At 45.4% G+C, this 21638-nt stretch overlaps 1 protein-coding gene across 1 annotated transcript; it reads left to right on the top strand.

Moving 5' to 3' along the window:
* Positions 1–11060: 11060 nt before the first annotated feature.
* SOD2 (superoxide dismutase 2) lies at positions 11061–21302 on the top strand. The gene is made up of 5 exons (XM_066596124.1): positions 11061–11197; positions 13969–14162; positions 14918–15034; positions 15127–15306; positions 20917–21302. Exons 1-5 carry the CDS (start codon positions 11169–11171, stop codon positions 21060–21062), a joined length of 666 nt encoding a protein of 221 aa, XP_066452221.1. The 5' UTR covers positions 11061–11168; the 3' UTR covers positions 21063–21302.
* The last annotated feature ends 336 nt before the right edge of the window (positions 21303–21638 follow it).

Genomic DNA, 21638 nt, shown 5'->3' with positions numbered 1-21638 from the left:
CTTAGCTTGGATGCAAGATGTCATACGAGTGGGCATGGAAGTTCTAGTATCCTGTTTGCCCACCTCTAGCTTGGATACAAGATATGTGTCAGGATGTGCTGCTGGGATCTGTTGTACTATGTACTCCTAGCAGCACAGCTACAGGTTGTTGTACCGCCTATAGCTTGGATAAAAGATGTAACATGGATGGGCATGGACATTCTAGTACCCTGTTGTACTGCGTCTACCTTTATACAAGATGTGATACCAGCAGGCATGGAGGTTCTAGTTCCCTGCTGGGCCGTCTCTAGCTTGGATACAAGGTGTGATAAGGGCGGACATGGAGGTTCTAGTACCCTCTTATACCGACTCTAGCTTGGACACAAGATGTGACATGGGTGGGCATGGACACATTCTAGTATCCTGTTGTACTGCCTCTAGCTTGGATACAAGATGTGATACAGGCAGGCATGGAGGCTATAGTCACTTGCTGGGCTGCCTCTAGCTTAGATTCAAGATGTGATATAGGAAGGGGCAATGCAGGCTCTAGTACCCTGTTGCGTCACCTCTAGCTTGGATACAAAATGTAATATGGAAGGGAAGCTCTAGTACGGTGGCGTTTCCGGAGCTACGTTTGGAGTCACAGGTTTAGCACCTGTGCAGGACCGGAGAATAGTTAGAGGACAGCAAGTTTTCGGCAACATGTGGTCTCAGGTCACGGTACAAAGGAGTAGGCAGGTATCGTGGTCAGGAAGAAAGCCAGAAGTCGGTATTGGTAGTTCTCAAGTTGCAGTACAAAGGAGGAGGCGGGAAACATGGTGAAGAGGAAAGCCAGAGGTTGGTATTGGTAGTTCTGAAGATGCGGTACAAAGGAGGAGGCGGGTATCGTGGTCAGGAAGAAAGCCAGAAGTCGGTATCAGTAGTTCTCAAGTTGCAGTACAAAGGAGGAGGCGGGAAACATGGTGAAGAGGAAAGCCAGAGGTTGGTATTGGTAGTTCTGAAGATGTGGTACAAAGGAGGAGGCGGGTATCGTCAGGAGGAAAGCCAGAGGTCAGTATCAGTAGTTCGCAAGCTGCGGTACAAAGGAGGAAGCGGGTATTGTGGTCAGGAAGAAAGCTAAAGGTCGGTACTGGTAGTTCTCAAGTTGCGGTACAAAGCAGGAGGCAGGTATTGTGGTCAGGAGGTAAGCCAGAGGTCGGTATCAGTAGATCTCAGTTAGGTTGTAGAGTTGCAGGCAGGCGAGATTCTTGACTAAAGCCATGAAGCACAATAATCACGCACTGAGGGAGTAGCAGGGCCAGGCTTTAATAGTTAGCCTAATTGGGAACTGGGCAGAGCTAGAACAGGGGAACAGGCCAGGGAAAACGGGATCATTGATATGCTTTAACAGAGAAGCTGTCCATGTTAAAGTTCAAGCATCCCCCCGAAATCCTCGCCACAGGGAGTCCCCTGCCACTGCTGTCACAGCAGTGGCAGAGGAACGCAAGCATCTCCTATTGATTTCAATGGAGCTGGCGCTGCTGCCATCGGCCCCATTGGAAACAATAGGGCGAGATCGCAAAAAGAATAGACATGCAGCGATTTTGTTTTAATGCTGCATCGCAAGCGTTAAAACATCGCACATGTGCATGGAGGCATTTGAAGCCATTGGCTTCATATTTTTGCGTTTTCTCGTAGCCTTGCCTTGCGATTTCATCACCAGTGTGAAGGCACCCTCAGAGTGAGGGTGCGGGCAGACGAGCGCATAAACGGCGCGTTTTTGCGACCAAACGTATATACGTGACTATCTGAGGCAATGGTTTCGAATGTATTCGTTCACATGGGCGATTTTACGGCGCGTAAAAACGGCAATTCGAAAAAAAAAAAAGGAACATATGCGACCGAAATACGCGCCAACGCATATTCGATCGCCGAAAAGACCGTTTGCAAAGTAGGAACAAACGAAAATACGCTTTCTAGCTCTGGTCGTGATCGGTGAAAAACGATCGCTTGGGCGATTATACGTTGCGCTCGTGCGAACGTAAATACGCCTACGCTCGTCTGCCCGCACCCTGAGGGTGCATTCACACGAACGTATATCGGCTCGGTTCTCACGCGGAGCCGATATACGTTGTCCTCGTGTGCAGGGGGGGGGAGGATGAAAGAGCCAGAAGCAGGAACTGAGGCTCCCGCCCCCTCTCTGCCTCCTCTCCGCCCCTCTGCACTATTTGCAATGAGAGGAGGCAGGACGTGGGCGTGGCTAAGGTCCGGGAATTAGCCCCGCCCCTGACCCGCCTCTCCCCATTGCAAATAGTGCAGAGGGGCGGAGAGGGGGCGGGAGCTTACTTCCTGACCCTGGCTCTTCCATCCTCCCCCCTCTGCACACGAGGACAACGTATATCGGCTCGGCGTGAGAACCGAGCCCATATATACGTTCGTGTGAATGCACCCTGATACTGAGCAGTGTAGCTGCTGTTGTTCTCAGGAGCTACACAAGGCTTTGTTCACGTTTTTCAATCAATTTGAAGTCTACGGTCTGTCTGTTATATCTGGGCAGATGAAGAGCCAACTGTGTGCAGCCGTATGTCAAACAGCTGGAATCATCTGCTTATAGAGTTCTACTGCAGCAAACCATAACAATTCCTAGAATGACTATTCTATGTCAATGTGCTGCCCTCTGCTGGCTGCAACCAGAAAACAATCAATGTCTCATTGATTTGACTAGTTTTGCTATTCAGTTGTTTATAGGCGTTTTCTAGGCAGTGCCTGCTGTCCTAGTCAGCATACATTGGGGTTTGAGCAAAAGCCGCTGTTCCGACCCCTGTTTAGTGGCGGTAATTGCAGGTGCAGCACTCAAGGAAATCAGTGGGACCCCAGGCTGCAATTACAAGTGCTGGCCATTACACAGGGGTCGGAGCAGCAGCTTCTGCTCTGGTTCTAATGAATCGAGATAATGACAGCTGGCACAGCCTGGAAAACCCCTTTAAGTCTCAGAGGTCATCCCACATGTTGGGACCTTCATGACTTTTTTTAAACTCCTTAAAGACGCAGCCCTTTTTTTCATTTTTGGTTTTTCCTTCTTACTTTAAAAAAATTCAAACTTTTTTATTTTTCCATTTACATAGCTACATGAGGGCTTGTTTTTTGCAGGACGAGTTGTTTTTTTTAATGCTGCCATTTAATTAACCACATAAATTACTAGAAAACTTTTACAAATTTCCAAGTGGAGTGGCGTTGAAAAAAAATGCAGTTCCACTGTCTTTGGAGGGGCCTTTTCATGGTATACACATTGTGGTAAAGATGACATGATAAACTTTTTACTCTATGAGTCAGTACAATTATGATGATACCAAATTGAGGGCTTATTTAGACGATCGTATATCGGCTCGGTTTTCACGCCGAGCCGATATACGGTGTCCTTGTCTGCGGGGGGGGGGGAGGATGGAAGAGCCAGGAGCAGGAACTGAGCTCCCGCCCCCTCTCCGCCCCATGCCACTATTTGCAATAGGAGGGGGGAGACAGGGGTGGAGCTAAGTACCTGTGCTTAGCTCCGCCCCATCCCTCCCATTGCAAATAGTGGCAATGGGCGGAGAGGGGGCGGGAGCTCAGTTTCTGCTCCTGGCTCTTCCATCCTCCCCCCCCCCCTGCAGACAAGGACACCGTATATAGGCTCGGCGTGAAAACCGAGCCGATATACGGTTGTCTAAATAAGCCCTTAGGCAGTTTTTATTTGCTGCACTACTTTAAAAAAAACTAACATTTTTTGAAAAAAATTAAATTATTTTCTTCCTCCACCTTCTGACTGCGTTACCTGTTTTATTCTTCCTTTGACACACTTCATAAAATTTTCCATGCAAACAACAAGCAAACACCTGTACCAAGTTAACTCGGGTGAAGTCGGGTATATCAGCTAGTAAAGTGTAATGTAATACCACGGTTTTACATCACGCCGCATTTTGACAGGCAGTCTATGAAAGCATGCCGAGGAGCTGTTCGGAACCCCTGAACAACAATTGTGATTGGCATAAGCTCTGATAGCCCTGTTATCACAAACAGTCGTCACCCACCTTGTATGGCACGGGATCGGATTGTGATCCACCTCCGTATAAACCCTATGCACCCAGAACATAAATGAACACCGAGGGATGTTTAGGAGTTAAACAGGTTTACGAAATTATAGCTGAATGCCAATAGAGTAGTAATATTTATTTTCTGTCTTGTACTAAACCCCATGCTGGTTCTGACTAAGTATGTGTTAGGACACCTACATACGAGCGTATTTTTGGTGATGCGCTGTAGGAGCTGATCCATGGCCCCATTGTATGCCTATGAGGATGTACACATTCACGTTTTTCCATTTGGACCATCAAAAAAACTTATGGTGTGTCCTATTACTGTCAGTTTAATGGATGAGAAGTAGGACACGCCAATGCGCTGCCTCAGCATAAATCGGACTTTGTGTCCATGCATTGTCTGATGTGAGTTGCACCCGCAAAATTTTGGGTGCGATATCGACACACTGCTTGTACCCAGTCTAAGGCTACATTCACACCGGCATTTTTTACGCCGATGAGAGACGTTTTGCATTCAAACACCTCGCATCACTTCTGTGAAACTGCGATCCTGAGGAGAATGTTTCATGTGATTCAGAGTGTTGCAAGTGATTCCCATTGAATTCAACACCACATCGCACGCCATGTGAGGTCTTTTAAGATCCTATTTGGAAACAATGGGCAAGACATTCAGGTGGAACACCGAATGATAGAAGATTCTGCCATTTTTATCCTCGCAGCATTACTGGGGGAAAAAAATTTGCTCACGTGAATAAGTTCATTCAAAGTAATAGAGTTCATATTTGTGCGAGTGTTGTGCATCTTGCAACGCACAAAACTCATGCAAGATTCTTGCTTGTGTAAATAATCATTCAGCATGAATATCAGTAACCCGTAGTCCTACTATAACTTGTACTGAATGCAGAATCCTCCAGATAGCAAGAGCGCCGCAACATAAAGCTCCTTAGGAAGCGCGCAGCATTTGTCTGACTCACCGTGTGCTGGTACTAGTGATTACAATCATATTATTTAGTATGGATCTAGTGTGCTGATGACCTCTGGGTTTGTGCAGGTACTTAACCCCTTAGTAACCAAGCCTATTTGTGTCCTAATGACCACGCCAAATTTTGGAAATCTGACATGCGTCACTTTAACATAGAAAAACTCCCTAAAAGTTTTGCATATCCAAGTGATTCTGACATTCTTTTTTCGCCACATATTGTACTTCATTTTGGTGGTAAAAATAGACTTATGGAATTTGTATATATTTATTAAAAGTGCCAAAATTGGGAAAAGTTTGAAAAAAAAGTCTTTTCTTTCACATTTTCAACTGCAATATCTAAAATATGTGCAAACATACTGTACAAAATTTTGCTAAGATATATATTCCTACCTGTTTACTTTATTCTGGAAGCACATTGGAAAAACGTACAAATTTAACATTGATTATTAAAATTTTGAAGAACATTTTGTTTTCTTACACCACACCAAAATTGCAAAGGCTCATAGGTGTCAGAATGATAGATGCCCCCACAAATAACCGTATTTTAAAAAATACACCCCTTGATGTATTCACTGAGGGGTGTCATGAGTATTTTGAGCCCACAGTTTTTTTTCAGGCATTAATGTAATTTAGAGGAGAAAAAGTAAAATTTCATATTTTTGCAAATAATCATTTTAAAAAGTTTTTTTTTCTTTAGTGCACATAAAAATGAGGATTAACACCCCAAAATGAATACCCCTGTTTGTCTTGTGTTCAGAAAATACCCCTTGTGGCCCTAATATTATGTCTTGATGCACAACGGGGCCCAAACTGAAAGAAGCAGCCGGTGGCTTTCAGAAAATAAATGTAGCTTGAAGGTGTTTCAGGTCCCATAGCACACTGGTAGAACCCTTGAGCCACCAAAACAATTTTGAAAACTAGACCCCTTAACAAATTCATCTAGTGGTGTACTGCGTATTTTGACCTCACAGTTTAAGTGCTGTTTCAGACGACCATATATCGGGCGTCTCTGTCTGCAGGGGGAGGAGGCTGGAGGTCCGGGAGCAGTGCCCTGAGCTCCCGCCCCCTCTCTTCCTCCTCTCCACCCCCTCTGCACTATTTTCAATGAGGGAAGGCTAGATGGGGCGGAGCTAATTAACAGAAACTTAGCCCCGCCCCATCCAGCCACCTCTCATTGCAAATAGTGCAGAGGGGTGGAGAGTGGGTGGAGAGGAGGCAGAGCAAGGAGATTTTAAATTTCCTGGGTTCTCTGGCCTTCTGTGCATGCGCCCAACACTTCACCTTTGGCGTGCATGCGCAGTAGACGGTGACAGGTCCTTGCAGGACCAAATCGACACGGGACATTGCGGAGGCTGGAAGTGAGTAGCTTCAGCTCCTGTCACAGGTCTGATCCGTGACTGAAGATGAATCATTAACTTTTTTTTTAACTTTTATGTGATTGCTGTTATCCACTAGATAACGGCGATCGCGTGACTGAGGGTCGCACTCCGCAGTCCACCATGCCAGCTTCCTGGTTTCTTGTGTACTTGCACACGCCCGTTAATTGCAATTGGCTTCTACGGTGCATAAGGACGTCTTACTGTTAGACAGTTTTGCTAAATGAAACTCAAAACGTTTTATTCTGCCAAAGTTGTCACCAAAGGGATATGAGACAAAATGACGACAGGAGAGCATCTTGTGTCCTAGATTTTCACGTCTGCCAGGCTGTTATTAGTGCGTAACATCATTTCCGAACTGGAAAAGCTCCACCCAGCAGGCACACAATTCGACAGTGGTACTCCAATTTTAAGGAAATAGGTTGCATCTGTGAGCAAAAATCATCAAGTCATCCGCCAGTAAGCGTGGAAACCGCGGAGCGTCCTGCAAGGTTCACACAAGTCCTGAGAAATCCACAGTCAGAGCGAGCAGAGAATTGGATGTCCCACCACCGACCGTCTTGAAGACCCTGTGCCAACGTTTACGGTGTTCTCCCTACCGATCACAATTGTTTTACCCGGCCCTGAAACTGGACGTCAAAGCGATAGACGTTCTTCCTGCAAGAGTCTGCGAACTAATGGAAAGCGATGGTTTCATGGAGTCTTTAGTGATGAAGCCACTTTTCGGGCAACAACTCTGGAGGAGGGGAAACCCACCTGTCTACATGGAGCGTACGGGCGACTTCCCCGAGGTGAATGTGTTTTGCGCTATAACCTATAGGAAAGTGTGCGGCCCCTTCTTTTTCCATGGGCAAACAATCCTGTGGATTTCGTACCTGGACACTACGGATATGGCTTCTGCCGCAGCCAGAACAGGAATTCCCTACAGGATGATATGGCTTCTGCCGCAGCCAGAACAGGAATTCCCTACAGGATGGGGCACCCACCATTTTCACAATGAAGTTAGAAGTCAGCTCAATAGGCAACTACCCTGTTTCCCCGAAAATAAGACCTACCCTAAAAACAAGTGATTTTTGGGGATTTTCGGGGAGGCTTAAAAAATAAGCCCCACTCCAAAAATAAGCCCTAGCTGCATTACATAAAAAAAAGGAATACATTACCTAGCAAACTTGATCCAGGTTCCTCCCACTGTTCTCCGGAGCTCCGATGTACCTCTTGCAGTGAGGCTTGTTATTATAATGGGGCGTCTTAAACGCAGGAAAATAGAGCAGACAGCGCTCACAAATTTCAGCGTTAGAAAAGCTGATTTGAAAGCTAGACTGTGAAGCCTTATTGAAATCAGTATAAGAAATAGCAACCAATCACAATGCTGCTTTCATTTTACCTTAGCAGTATAAGAAATTAAAGCTGAGCTGTGATTGGTTACTATTGTCAAAAAAAATTTACAGGGGAAGTCAGTGAGTTTTTGATTTTTAATCACACCAGTATTCGCCGCCTGGTGCTGAAGAACGCTTATGCAAAATTTCACTCAAAATCGGACCAGAACTGTGGATTTGTATACGGCACAACCAACCAGATTTTGCCTTTCATATATGAGATTGACTTCAATGGCTTCCTTCTCATGTCTCTTTTGCATGCACAAAAAATAGGCCTGCTCTATGTTATGCACATTTCACGCAAAGAAGCCCATCGAGGTCTACAGGAGCTGCGCAAATGTGCATATATGTACGCGCAGGTCTGCAAAAAATGCTGCGCAAAGCTGTGACCGCCAGCGCCTGGTTTAGCTTAATAGTAATTTAAATCAGAGCGGGGTGAATCCTCCGCCCCATGTAAACTAGCGGCACCTGCCAATTACGCACAGCATTGTGCACAGACACATCCACAAAGTACACTAGTTCTCTACACACAAAAAAAAAGTTGCGCAGGAGCGAGCGTATTTTGCAATACGCTTGTGTGAGGCTGCCGTTAATGACTTTCCTTGTAGCCCACAGCAACCAATCAGAGCCCAGCTTTCATTTCGTTAACTGCTGTGATTAAATGAAAGCCGCGCTCCGATTGGTCTGCTTTGCAAGGTGTTGAGGTGGCGGATGACTGCGCACTCTCTGGTGCTATAATATCTATAACGACACCAAGGCCCGGTCACACAGACAATTAACGCTGCGGAAAACCTGTTACAGTACGCACCATCTGGAGATTTCAGAAATGTTCACGCGGTGCAGAAAGTTTCCACAACGACTCAGTGGCGTTATTGGCAGATTCTATTAAAGGGGTTGTCCCGCGATAGCAAGTGGTGTTAAGCACTTCTGTATAAAAATCCCCCAAAAATTGTTGCGTCCTTATGACCAAAATAGACCGTGTCCTTAGGAGGTTAAATTGTGGATCAGCCGCAGAATTTTAACCCTTCTATTTTAGGGGTTGCATTTCCCAGCATTAAAGGGGTTGTCCCGCGAAAGCAAGTGGTGTTAAGCACTTTTGTATTGCCATATACATGCACTTTGTAATATACATCGTGCATTAAATATTGGCCATACAGAAGTTATACACTTACTCCCTCCGGTGCTGGCGTCCCCGTCTCCATGGCGCCGACCAAAGCCGCCTTCTGCCTGGATTAGACGCGCTTGTGCAGTCTGCCCTCTTCTGTCCGTACAGAAGTGCTTAACCCCACTTGCTTTCGCGGGACAACCCCTTTAATGCTGGGAAATGCAACCCCTGAAATAGAAGGGTTAAAATTCTGTGTCTGATCCACAATTTAACCCCCTAAGGACACGGTCTATTTTGGCCATGAGGATGCAACAATTTTTTGGGGATTTTTATCTCCACTTTTCAAAAGCCATAATTTTTCTATTTTTCCGTGGACACTGCGGTATCAGGGCTTGTTTTTTTTACGTGGCAAACTGCAGTTTTTACTGGTACCATTTTTGGGTAAATATACACTATATTGTAAAACTAGTATTTTTTTTATATTGAAGGGAGAGAAAACCTCAATTCTGCCATTCTTTTTACAGCGTTAATTATACAGCATGAGGGCTTATTTACACGAGCGTATATCGGACGGTGTTTTCACGGCCGGCCAATATACACTTCCATCTAAGCAGTTCCCCCCTTCCCTCTCACTCACCGACTCTCTGCCTCTCTTCTTCACTCCTGCGTTTGCACTGGGAGGGGTGGAGCTAAGATCTGCTCTGTCCCACCCACTCCCATTGTTGGCTATAGACAAGGGGTGGGAGCTTAGCTCCGCCCCCATTCCACCCACACCCATTGCAAACTGCTCAGAGGGGAGGAGAAAGACAGAGAGGCGGTGAGGGGGAGGGAAGGGGCTGCTCAGATGGAAGCGTATATCGGCCAGACATGAAAACGCCCTAAATGACATGATACATTTTTTCTTCGGGATGGTATGATTATGACAATATCAAAATTCTTGGTATTTTTTTAGGTTTTTCCACAATAAAAACCCTTTTTTGGAAATATTTTTTTTCTACCTCACTGCATTCAAAGTCCTATAACATTTTAATTTTCCATAACCAGAGCTCTGAGAAGGTTTGATTTTTGTGTGATGAGCTGTAGTTTTTATTGGTATCATTTTGGGGTACATACGGATTTTTTGATTACTTTTATTGCATTTTTTGAGAGACAAAATGAAGAAATAAGCATTTTGCCTCAGTTTTTGGGTGGATTCAGATGACCGTATATTGGCTCGGTTTTCACGCCGAGCTGATATAAGGTGCCCTCATCTGCAGGGGGGGAAGGATGGAAGAGCCAGGAGCAGGAGCTGAGCTCCCGCCCCCTCTCTGCCTCCTCTCCACCCCCTCCCCGCCCCTCTGCACTATTTGCAATGAAAGGAGGCGGGACGGTGGCAGGGATAAGAGGGGAAAATTAGCCCCACCCATGTCCCACCTCTCCTCATTGCAAATAGTGCAGAGGGGTAGAGAGGGGGCGGGAGCTCAGTTCCTGCTCCTGGCTCTTCCATCCCCCCCCCCCCCCCCTGCAGAGAGAGATGCTGTATATCGGCTGGGCGTGAAAACCCAGCTGATATACGTTCGCCTGAATCCATCATTTTTTACGATTTTTACCATGCAAGATAAATGGGGTGTTCAATTTATTGTACGTGTCGTAACGGATATGACGTTACCAAATATGTGAGACTTAAATTTTTTTCAATTTTTAACACTAATAAGGGAAAGAGCGTTATATTTTTTTACCCTCTTTAAATCCCTGTTGGGACTTGTACCGTCACCTGTCTGCATGTTAATTGCGGACAGGCCGTGGGTTCAGCGGTTTCGATTGACTTTAATGGTAGCCATCCACACGGAATCTGCAAAAAAACGGAGCATTTTTCCTTTGCTCGCAGAAACTGAACTCGTTTTCCGCTGTTACTAGGAGGACTCACCTGGCACAGGTGCCAAGTCTACAACATAACACTATTGTACGGCGGAGGGAGACCTGCTCTCTGTCAGCTGGACTGACAGTCCTTGGAGCGGCTCCTCCCACACCAGACTCTAGTAATGTAGTTCTGTGTGTTTTGGCCCTTCTGCGATAACACCTCTGTGCAGGAGCCCTTAAGTTCTAACCATCCGGCACTAACGAACCACTGGGCGCCGCCATAGTCATAGAGCAAGACATTACTGCGCCTGAGCAACACTGAAGGGGCGTGACTTATACGCGGCCCGGAACTATATTACTGAGAGGCTGGTGTGGGAGGAGCCGCTACAAGGACAGTCAGGCCAGCTGACAGAAAGCACAGACGGAGCGCAGCGGCTCCCTCCGCCGTACAATAGCGTCATGTTGTGTAGACTTAGCACGTGCGCCAGGTGAGTCCTCCTAGTAACAGCGGCTCCTCCCTGCGTACATATACCGAGGGGCCTCACTGCTGCCACTGTCGGCTGTCCGTGCCGAGGAGCCGCCGACACTGAGGGCTCTGTGGACTTGTGCCCTCTGGAGCTCGGGGGTCACAGGAACCCTGCGCCACATAAAGACACCAGCTGCTGTGTGCCGGCAGTGAACTAGTCACCTCATGTGTCGCCGGTCTGCAGGCTGCAGCCCCTCAGTGACACCCCCTCACCCAGCAGTGTGTATAGACACTCCTTGTCAGTAACATCCCCTATGCTAGGAGGAGTATATATATACATATCTACACATTGCCAGTAGCATCCCTCCGCTAGGAGGAGAATATATATATATATATATATATATATATATATATATATATATATATATACACATACACACATATACACACACCCCTACACATTGTCAGTAACACCCCCTCACCCAGCAGTGTGTATAGACCCTCATTGTCAGTAACATCCCCTATGCTAGGAGAGTATATATATACATATCTACACATTGTCAGTAGCATCCCTCCGCTAGGAGGAGAAAATATATATATATATATATATATATATATATATATATATACACACACCTACACATTGTCAGTAACACCCCCTCACCCAGCAGTGTGTATAGACCCTCATTGTCAGTAACATCCCCTATGCTAGGAGGAATATATATATATATATATATATATATATAAACATACATATCTACACATTGTCAGTAACATCCCTCCGCTAGGAGTGTGTGTGTGTGTGTGTGTATATATGTGTGTGTGTATATATATATATAGATATAGATATAGATATATATATATATATATATATATATATCTATATCTACACATTGTCAGTGACACTCCCTCACCCAGCAGTGTGTATAGACCCTCATTGTCAGTAACATCCCTATGCTAGGAGGAGTATGTATGTGTGTGTGTGTGTGTATATCTCTCTCTATCTCTCTCTATCTCTCTCTATCTCTCTCTATCTCTCTCTATCTCTCTCTATCTCTCTCTATCTCTCTCTAAACCTTGTCAGTAGCATCCCTACGCAGGGGGGAATGTGTGTGCTTTTGACAATGAATGTAATAAAGGTAACATCTATAGTTTTGCTCTTGTACCTCTCTCGTTATAGTATTACATTTTTCAATGTGTACCGATGCAGACAGCCGCTCTCCATCTGCCCTATCAAAGCACATGAACGCCATGGAGGATAGTGTGCTGCCCCCCTCTGGCAGCAGAGAGACAGAAACAAGGATGACTACTGACCCTGTCTGTTCATGTATAAGAGGGATCATCCCACCCAAATCATTAGCTTTGCACAGGATGCACTAAAACTGTTTGACTGGGGAGTCCAACTAGTGGGACCAGCAGGGATCCTAGTAAATGGAGCCGCGGTACATGCAGGACCACTGCGCTATTCACAGTCCTGCCACACTCCTCTATGGAGGCCTTGGGGTGTGCCCGTCTCTGATCACACATCTATCATGTTGGTAGGTGCTAAATGATTTTGGAGGGATAATCTCTTTACAGGGATTGCCCCACTTATTTTTTTACACGGTTCTGCCCCCTCCACCACGTCCAAGACTACATTTTAACATGACACATGGGGTTCTAGAAGGCTTACTGGATGTCACTGACGTCCCTGTCGAGCCTCCTATTGGCTACAGCAGTCATGGGGTAAATGACTCTCTAAATGGAGTATGTTATGCCACAAACACTCTTAATTAGTGACCCTCCTGAACCCAGTGCTCTAGATCCTTGGCAGCTGCCTTTCCCAGACTCGCCCTTGAGGGCCACAGCAGGAGGAAGGTATTACTTGCATGATGCATAAACTATTTTGTAGCATCTTTTCTTACTTGGACTGCTCCTCTCTTGTTCCTCCTGCAAATGTATGAATGAATTGACAGCTGGTGACCCCATACCTTCTGTAAGTGAAGTTTCTCCCCACTTCCCCCCTAAAAAGGTTTTCCATGCAATGCACGCTGCCAATGCCAGGATACACCAGGGTCGGAGCAGAAGCTGCTGCTCTGACCCCTCTGTAGTGGCTGGTGTTCGTAATTACAGGTGTAACTGTTATTGAAATCAATTGGAACTGTGCTTGTAATTGCAGGCTGGGGTCCCATTGATTTCAGTGAGAGCTGTGCCTGCAACTACGAGTGCCGAGCCACTACAGAGGGGTCGGAGCAGCGGCACGGACAGCCATCGCTGCCTGGAAACCCCTTTTAGCAACCAGTGCTGTCAGTATCACTATATCAGGACGCCCTCCAATGACCTGTGGAATGGTAACACCTTGTTGTCCAAGGATTCATCTGAGGAATAACCAAGCAATTATGCCATGCAGACCTTGGTAAACAGGGGTGAGCCTGGTTTATCGGACCCCGGCTGGCTGTAAACAATAGTATTATGTGACTGTCCAGCAGTGCAATGAGTGGACGGACGGATGCGGCAGACTTGCGCTCCCTTTTTGCTAATCCCTCATGTAGACCGTGGTGGACCTTCTGGCTGCAGAACATCTACAAGTATTACAGAAGCGGCAAAGTGAATGAGATTTTAAGAACTAACATTCATGTGTCGCTGAGAAAAAGTTAAATGCCCAGTGGTGGGAATTTTAGGACCCAATTTGTTTGTTGAGGCTTTTGTCCCGGATCCCCACCAAACCCCTGCAGAACATCTGCTACACGTGAATGTGTGAGTGGAGCCATTTTTTACTAAGTTTTTAAAATCTATCCCCCCCCCCCTATGTAGGACAAGCCTCAGACTGGCACCTGCTTTGGCCTCCAGACAGAAGCATACATTACCCGACCTGCCTTACGACTATGGTGCACTTCAGCCCCACATCAGTGCAGAGATCATGCAGCTCCACCACAGCAAACATCACGCCACGTATGTCAACAACCTGAACGTCGCAGAGGAGAAGTACGCCGAGGCCCTAGCGAAAGGTAAGAGGCCGGGGGGTTCCTCTGTAAACTGGGCTACTTCCAGACGTGGCATCGTGGTTCAAGCCGTCACCGTAGATACGGGGGATTGTAGTAAAGCCGCATATTAGTAGCATCTAAGTTACATTTTTCACAGTTTTCTTCTAAAACCAATGTGATTTGCTTCCATCTATGGACTCGCTCTCATGGGTGCATTTGTTCCACATATTATGTACACAGTTTTTACTTAAGTATTATGCAATGTTTAGAACGCATTGATTTCATTGGGTGCGTTCACATGAGTGTATTTTTTTCGAGCAATCTCTTATATTGTGAATGGCTCAGCGCAAATACGTCACAAACCTGTGTATTTGTGTAGCGCATACATGGACCCTTCTGTGTAGTTTTTGTGTGCAAAAATACGCACTGTATTTGCACGCACAAAGTGGCAGTCGCGGGTGAAATACGCAGGTGTAAACGTATTTTGGTAATGTAAACACTCAGTGTATTTACACAATGGAAATGGGCTTACGCCTGTGTGAAGGAGCCGTATAGGTGGGGTTATAGAGGAAATGTCATGTAATGTCACGGAACATACAAGATGCTCTGAAAAACAATGGGGTACAATGTAGCATTGTGCAATCTTCGGCTGTGTGACGTGTAGCCACATATAGCCATAGCGTAAAGGTTGTCATTCCACCGTATAGCCGTAGCATAATGGTTATCGTAATTTCTGTGTCTTTTATGACTTGTAACCGGTCTCTGTAATCCATTTGCAGGGGATGTAACTGCTCAGGTAGCTCTTCAGCCCGCTCTCAAGTTTAATGGTGGTGGACATATAAATCACACAATCTTCTGGACAAATCTCTCTCCCAATGCTGGTGGAGAGCCTCAGGGTCTGTATACATGTGTGCTCCATGTAATATTATTGCTTTTTTGTATCGACTTAAAGCCATGTGACTTTTTCCACCAATTGTTTTTGTATCAGGTGACCTGTTGGAGGCAATCAAACGTGACTTTGGCTCCTTCGAGAAGTTTAAGGAGAAGCTGACCACTGGCTCAGTGGCTGTCCAGGGATCAGGATGGGGCTGGCTAGGTTACAACAAAGAATCTAATCGCCTGCAGATTGCTACTTGTGCCAATCAGGACCCTCTACAAGGAACAACAGGTGAGACCTTGTCTAGCTTTCCTAGATTTAGGGCTATTTCAGACGACCGTATATCGGCTCGGTTTTCACGCCGAGCCGATATACGGTGTCCTTGTCTGCAGGGGGAAGAGGATGGAAGAGCCAGGAGCAGGAACTGAGCTCCCGCCCCCTCTCCGCCCCTCTCCACTATTTGCAATAGGAGGGGGCGAGACAGGGGCGGAGCTAAGTACCTGCCCTCACATAGCACAGCATACGGGAGTCAGGCGACGTATTTAAGATCCCATTGAAAACAATGGGCCATGCATTCTGAGGAACGCAAAAAAAGTAGGACATGCCACATGTTTCCTTCCTTGCAGCATCTCTGTGATGGAAAACATCGCTGGTGTATGACTCTATTCAAAAGAATGTAGTTCATATTTGTGCATCCCGCAACCCACAAAACTTGCGCGAGCTTCTCGCCCGTGTGAAACCAGTTTTAGGCTGAGGCTATACACAAGAGCCTCAGTAGTCATTGTGTGACTTGCATAAAACATTTTTCATCTCTTTTCTTTGTCTTAAAATATTTGTTGCCTAGCAGCCGAATGACAATTTAATTCGCAGTACATCTCTCCTTCCTTTTGAAGAGGTGAAATCCGCTGCATAAAGTAACATGATGTGAATGTAACATAAGCTGTGCAGCTCAACATGTGCTGTGGATCCTTCCTGCAGCGTGCAGATGACCTTTCTTGATTTCTTGTCTGTGCTGATTGTACGCAAAATGTTGCGTTTTTTCTTTAGCCAATTTCTGTTGTGTGAATGTACTCGAATGACTGCCGATTACATTGGCTAAATCGCCAGGTGTGGGGTCACAGTGAAAACAGTCGGAGACCTGAAAGGTACCTGCACACAAAGCATAATCGCTGCTACCATTTTGCAACAGAATACCTGCAGTAATTACACAGTTAAAACACGGTGGCCGAATCCACACCTAAATGGTGTATTTGGCTTGTGGAAAGGCAGATTTACTTGTGGAAAGGCTACAGATTGTAACCCGTGTATTTATAAGGTTGAAATCTGCAGCATAAGGGGATGTTCTGTGACATCTCCTCCATATGCGCTTTATGGTAATTTCCGCATGAGTGAAGATGGCCTGAAGGCCCCCTGAATTACCTCTTATAATTACCTACAAGGGCAGACTTGTAGTCTTCATAGAAATAAATAAAAAAAACATACAATATTTTGGCATAAGCAAGAGCAGGAATGTTGGCCAAGAAAAAACATTAAAGGGGTTAATTTTTCTCTGGGCCCATAAAGAGCATAAGCTACCCACAGGATATGTGTTATAATCCGCTATCTCCATCAGAGACAATGAATGAGCAGTAAGTGCACTTGTGTGACCTTCACTACACTCAAATGGGGGACTTGTGGCCCCGGTTTGCATGATCTTTGGGGAGGCTTAGTGGTTTGATCTCCAGCAATCATATATCTATTAGCTAAAATGAAGTAATAAGATACAAAACACATTTTAAAGGAATTGTAACAACATGTAGTAAATGTTACTGCAGGTCAGCAGTCAGAGTGAAAAAAGGACTTTAGCACCAAAGTTAAGTTAATGAAAATTGAAGGGTAGAAAGTTCTGCTTGGTCAGCAAGATGAGTAAACCTCAGCTTGGCTGTGCTGATGCAAAATAATGGAATACCAAGTTAACCCCTTAGTGACTACACATGCCTTTTTACGGGCCGTAAAAACTCACTCGCCCTGGGAAGTAAAGCCGCAGGGGCTGTGGACATGACTGCTCCCTGCTATTGGCTGTCGGAGGTAGTAGACAGCCTAGAGCCTTTTATGGGGGGGGGGGGGGGCTGTGATATCAGAACCCAGGTCACATGATCGCCGTTATCCATTGGATATTGGTGATTGCATAAAAGTGAAATAAAGTAAAAGTACTCTCCTCCGTCCTCCCCGATGTCCCGCGGCGTTCTTGTCCTTCCAGGAGCGTACGCAGTCTTTCCTGCTCCTGGCTAGCTTGAATAGCTGAGAGCAGGGAGCTGTCACTGGGGACCTTGGTATGCAGTCCCTAGTCACACAATTGCCATTATCAAATGGATAGCCGGGATCCTATAAAGTAAAAACAGGAAAAAAAGTTAAACTTTAACTTTCATCCCCCCTCACAGATCATATCCATGAGGGGAGATGAAATTATGTACCTCATGCCCCGAGATTTATTTGCAGAACTTACCCCGGCTTCTGCGCACGTGCCCGTTAACAAAATGACGGACACTTGCGCAAAAGCCGCGGATTGCTGGGGTAATTAAAAATCTCTCTGCTCCTGGCAACCAAATGTAGCTGAGAGCCTGGAGACTTCACAGGGCGCCGCGGTATGTAGTCCCTGGTCACGTGATCGCTGCTATCCAAGCGATCATGTAAAAGTAAGAAAAAGTTAGTTTCACCTCCTGTCACGGATCCGATCCCATGTCCCCTGATGGGATCTTTATCTGCAGATCTTTCCCCAGCTTCGGCGCATGTGCCCATCGGCAAAATGGCAGACGCAAGTGCAGAAGCTGGGGAGGACCCAGGAAACTTAAAATCTTCCTTCTCCTGGCTACTAAAGGTAGTAGAGTGCCAATAGCAGTGACCGAGGGCCGTAAAAGTTTTAAAAAAAAGTTGAAGTTGAAATCTCCTTCACCAATTTGTGATCGGTGAGAGGAGATAAAACTTCTTACCAGAGGCCTCCGCATTTGAACTCCGACGAAATCCTCCTCCACGGACCTGCCTCGGCTTCTGTGCATGCTCCCGCTGGTAAAACGCCGGACACATGCGCAGAAGCTGGGGAGCCCAGGAAATTTAAAATCTCTTTGCTCCCAGCTACCAAAGGTAGCAGAGTGCCTGGAGCAGTGACCGGTGACCTCGTTGCACGGTTAGGTTATCTACCTTAGGCCGTTCTCAAACGACAGATAGAAATTGCGGATTCAGTCAAATGCATTGGATTACACAATCCGCTCATATTAGTGGGTCGGAATTACGCAATTCACTCGTAGAAAACAGAACGTAGCATGTTTTTTTTTTACGCGGATATCCACAACATGGAGCCCATTGCGCTCTATGGTCGCGGATAAACCCGCAGTCCACATGCAGCTACATTGTGTACGGCCTGCGGGTACCCACGTCATCGCTAAGCAACAACGCAGGAAATACAAACAATAAAAGTGTACTGCGCATGACCGTCTGCGTGAGTATGTAGTTATGTGCAGTACATTATGCCGCCGTACGCAGGGCCACGGCCGGGCTCACAGCTGGGATCCGCTGTGGGCCTCCGCAAGCAGATTCCACATACGGCCGCATGAGCCCTGGCATTATTCTGATCGCTACCTGTAAAATGTTATTTACAAGAAGTCCCCGGGAACGCGCGCCTTCCTGCAGTTCCAGGAGCAGCTTGTTGAGCGCCTTCTGTTTGAGACCACTGGACCTCAATAAGCTCACAAAGCCTCACACAGCGCCACTTTACACCCCATCCCTGACGCTTAGGCAAGAAATACACCCCAAAAAAGCATGGATGGAGAAGGGATACCCGGTTTTGTTGCTCCATGTGCCCATCCCAACCAGGTCCCTGTAATTACCCCTGTTTTCAAACCTACCACAAGGTTTATATTATTACTTTTATCTAAGATTTTGGGAATGACAAAAAGAAGGGGGGGGTGGGTATTTTTAGGGAGTCAATTCTTTTGCACTGGTGAGCAATGGGGCCTGGAATTTATTCAGCTGTACCCTGAAATCCAAAGGGTGTTCCTTCCATTATAGGGCTAGCCGTGTGTCCAATAAGCAGATTCGGCCACAATGGGTATGTTTCTGGGGTATCCATTTTTGGGGTGCAAGTCTTTATTTATATGTGTGCTGTACAAAAAAAACTTTTTAAAATGACACAATTGCCAAAAAAATGAAAATCATTTTTTTTCCTTCTGTGTTGCTTAGATTCATTCAAAATCTGTGGGGTGAAAATACTTAGTACACCACTAGATGAATTCGTTAAAGGGTCTTGTTTTCAAAATGTGGTCATTTGTGGGGGTTCTCTGTCGTTTTGGCCACTCAAGGGCTCTACAAGTGGGCAATGGGGCCTAAAACACCTTCAAGTAAAATGTTTGTTCTGAAAACCACCGGCTACTCCTTTCGGTCTGGGCCCTGTTGTGCATATAAACATAAGATTAAAACCAAAATGGGTATGTTTCTGAACACATGACAAATTGGGTAATCCATTTTGGGGTGCAAATCCTCATTTTCATGTGTACATATTTGCAAAAATATGAAATTTTATTTTTTTCTCCTTTAAATTGCATTAACTACTGAAAATAAACTGTGGGGTCAAAATACTCATGACCCCCCCCCCCCCCCCCTCAGTGAATACATTAAGGGGTGTAGATTTTAAAATGGGATCATTTGTGGGGATATCATTCATTCTGATACCTATAAGCCTTTGCAATCTTGGCTTGGTGCAGGAAAACAAAATGTTCCTCAAAATGTTAATAACTAATGTTAAATTTGTACGTCTCCTAAATGGTTAAAAAAAAACAAAAAACGTTTTTCTAATGCGCTTCAGTAACAAAGTAAACAGATGGAAATGTATATCATCAAAAATTTGTACAGTATGTACACATATTTGAGATATTGCAGTTGAAAATGTGAAAACAATTTTACCATTTTGATGCTTTTAGTAAATATAGACAAATTCTATTGGTCTATTTTTTTTACCACCATATGTGGCGGAAAAACAATGTTAATCACTTAAATATGCAAAACCTTTTTGGAGTTACTCTGTTAAAGTAACACAGGTCAGATTTCCAAAATTTGTCCTGGTCATTAAGGCACAAACGGGATCGGTCACTGAGAGGTTAAGAACTCGTCTACTCCTTGAGCTTAAAAAAAATTCTGTATTCTATTCTTATCTCTTGTTTAGCAAGGTAAAAAAAGATTTCCATTACATCTGCTTCAGGGTCCGGCTGCAAAGATCTGGCACAAGCATGCTGCGCTATTTCATTTAGGAAAATGTTGAGTCCTGTGCCGGAAACCTGACAGACCGCATTACAGTTAACGGGGTGCGTCAGACACTGTACCTACCCGTTGTGTCGGATCTGAACTGCAATGTAAATAGTGCAGATGTGAACCCAACCTAAGAGCATATCCAGGCCCTTACTTTTTGAAAAGCAATTTGTAATGTAAAAACTAGGTTCAGGCATCAAAAAATGGTATACACATGAATCCTGGGGTTCCACAGCCTTCATGTACTGTACAGCACTCCGCATGCACTGTCATCACACTGAGCCTTCTATTAGCAGTGGCTGCCCATGCACTGATGAACCGGGGGCATTGCAGTATACAAACCTAGCACTGATTGGCTGAGACTTGGCCAATCAGAACTGTGCTTGATATGCTCATCCCTCCCCAGCTCATCCACACTCTATCCCATTCACCTGGCCTCCTCCAGCTCAACGAGATAGGGATTCTAATGCCAAAGTCATCGAATGACTTGCATTAATCAGCCAGCCGTGGGGTGATGACTTGTGATGCAATGTGTACATTTGGTGTTAGCATTGAATTGTAACTTTTTCCAGTGTGTATATCTTTTCCTGAGCTCTTCTACTTGCCTTGTGTCTTGCCTCCTAGGGCTCGTCCCTCTTCTGGGCATTGATGTTTGGGAGCATGCTTACTACCTGCAGTACAAGAATGTGAGACCCGACTATCTGAAGGCCATCTGGAATGTTATCAACTGGGAAAATGTAGCGGAAAGATATCGGGCCTGCAAAAAATGAACTTGTTTCTGTGATCCTCTGGTCTGTCCTTGTTAAGCACTTGGATCCATAGAACTGTATTATCATTCTGTTCAATCATAAGCCATGCTTGGTTCCTTGCAGCGCCTGTTACATTCTAGAAGCCGCCGAAGAGTTTTACTTTATTTTTGCTAACAAAAGTGGGCAGCGGATCTGGAATATCGTAAGGGTTTCTTAACGCTGCTAAATGCCGCATTGTGAAATATATATTATCACATCTGACCTGTGGTGATGTCCTGTTCGTTGTCCTTTTTTTCCCCAGATTTGCATGGCTTTTCATTAAAGACCTAAGCAGAAAAAATAGGCCCTTCAGGGTACATTAAAATATTAATGAAGTATGATTCACATTGCATTTAATATGCAACTCCTAGAGAACAGGGCTGTACGCACGTAAAATGTGGTGAAATAGAACATGCTGCATTATTCTTCACATGCGTATTACACGTAATGTATATGCGCCAATGTGAATGGATCAATGAAAATGAATGTACTTTCATTGACTCTACTGAGTAAATAAGCCTTAAGAGCTTCTTCAGATGACCGTATTTGCACAGGTAT

Source organism: Eleutherodactylus coqui, chromosome 3 (assembly GCF_035609145.1).
Source record: "Eleutherodactylus coqui strain aEleCoq1 chromosome 3, aEleCoq1.hap1, whole genome shotgun sequence".
NCBI lineage: Eukaryota > Metazoa > Chordata > Amphibia > Anura > Eleutherodactylidae > Eleutherodactylus > Eleutherodactylus coqui.
The sequence above is the reverse complement of the archived record's forward strand: the minus strand, read 5'-3'. Positions and strand labels throughout refer to the sequence as shown.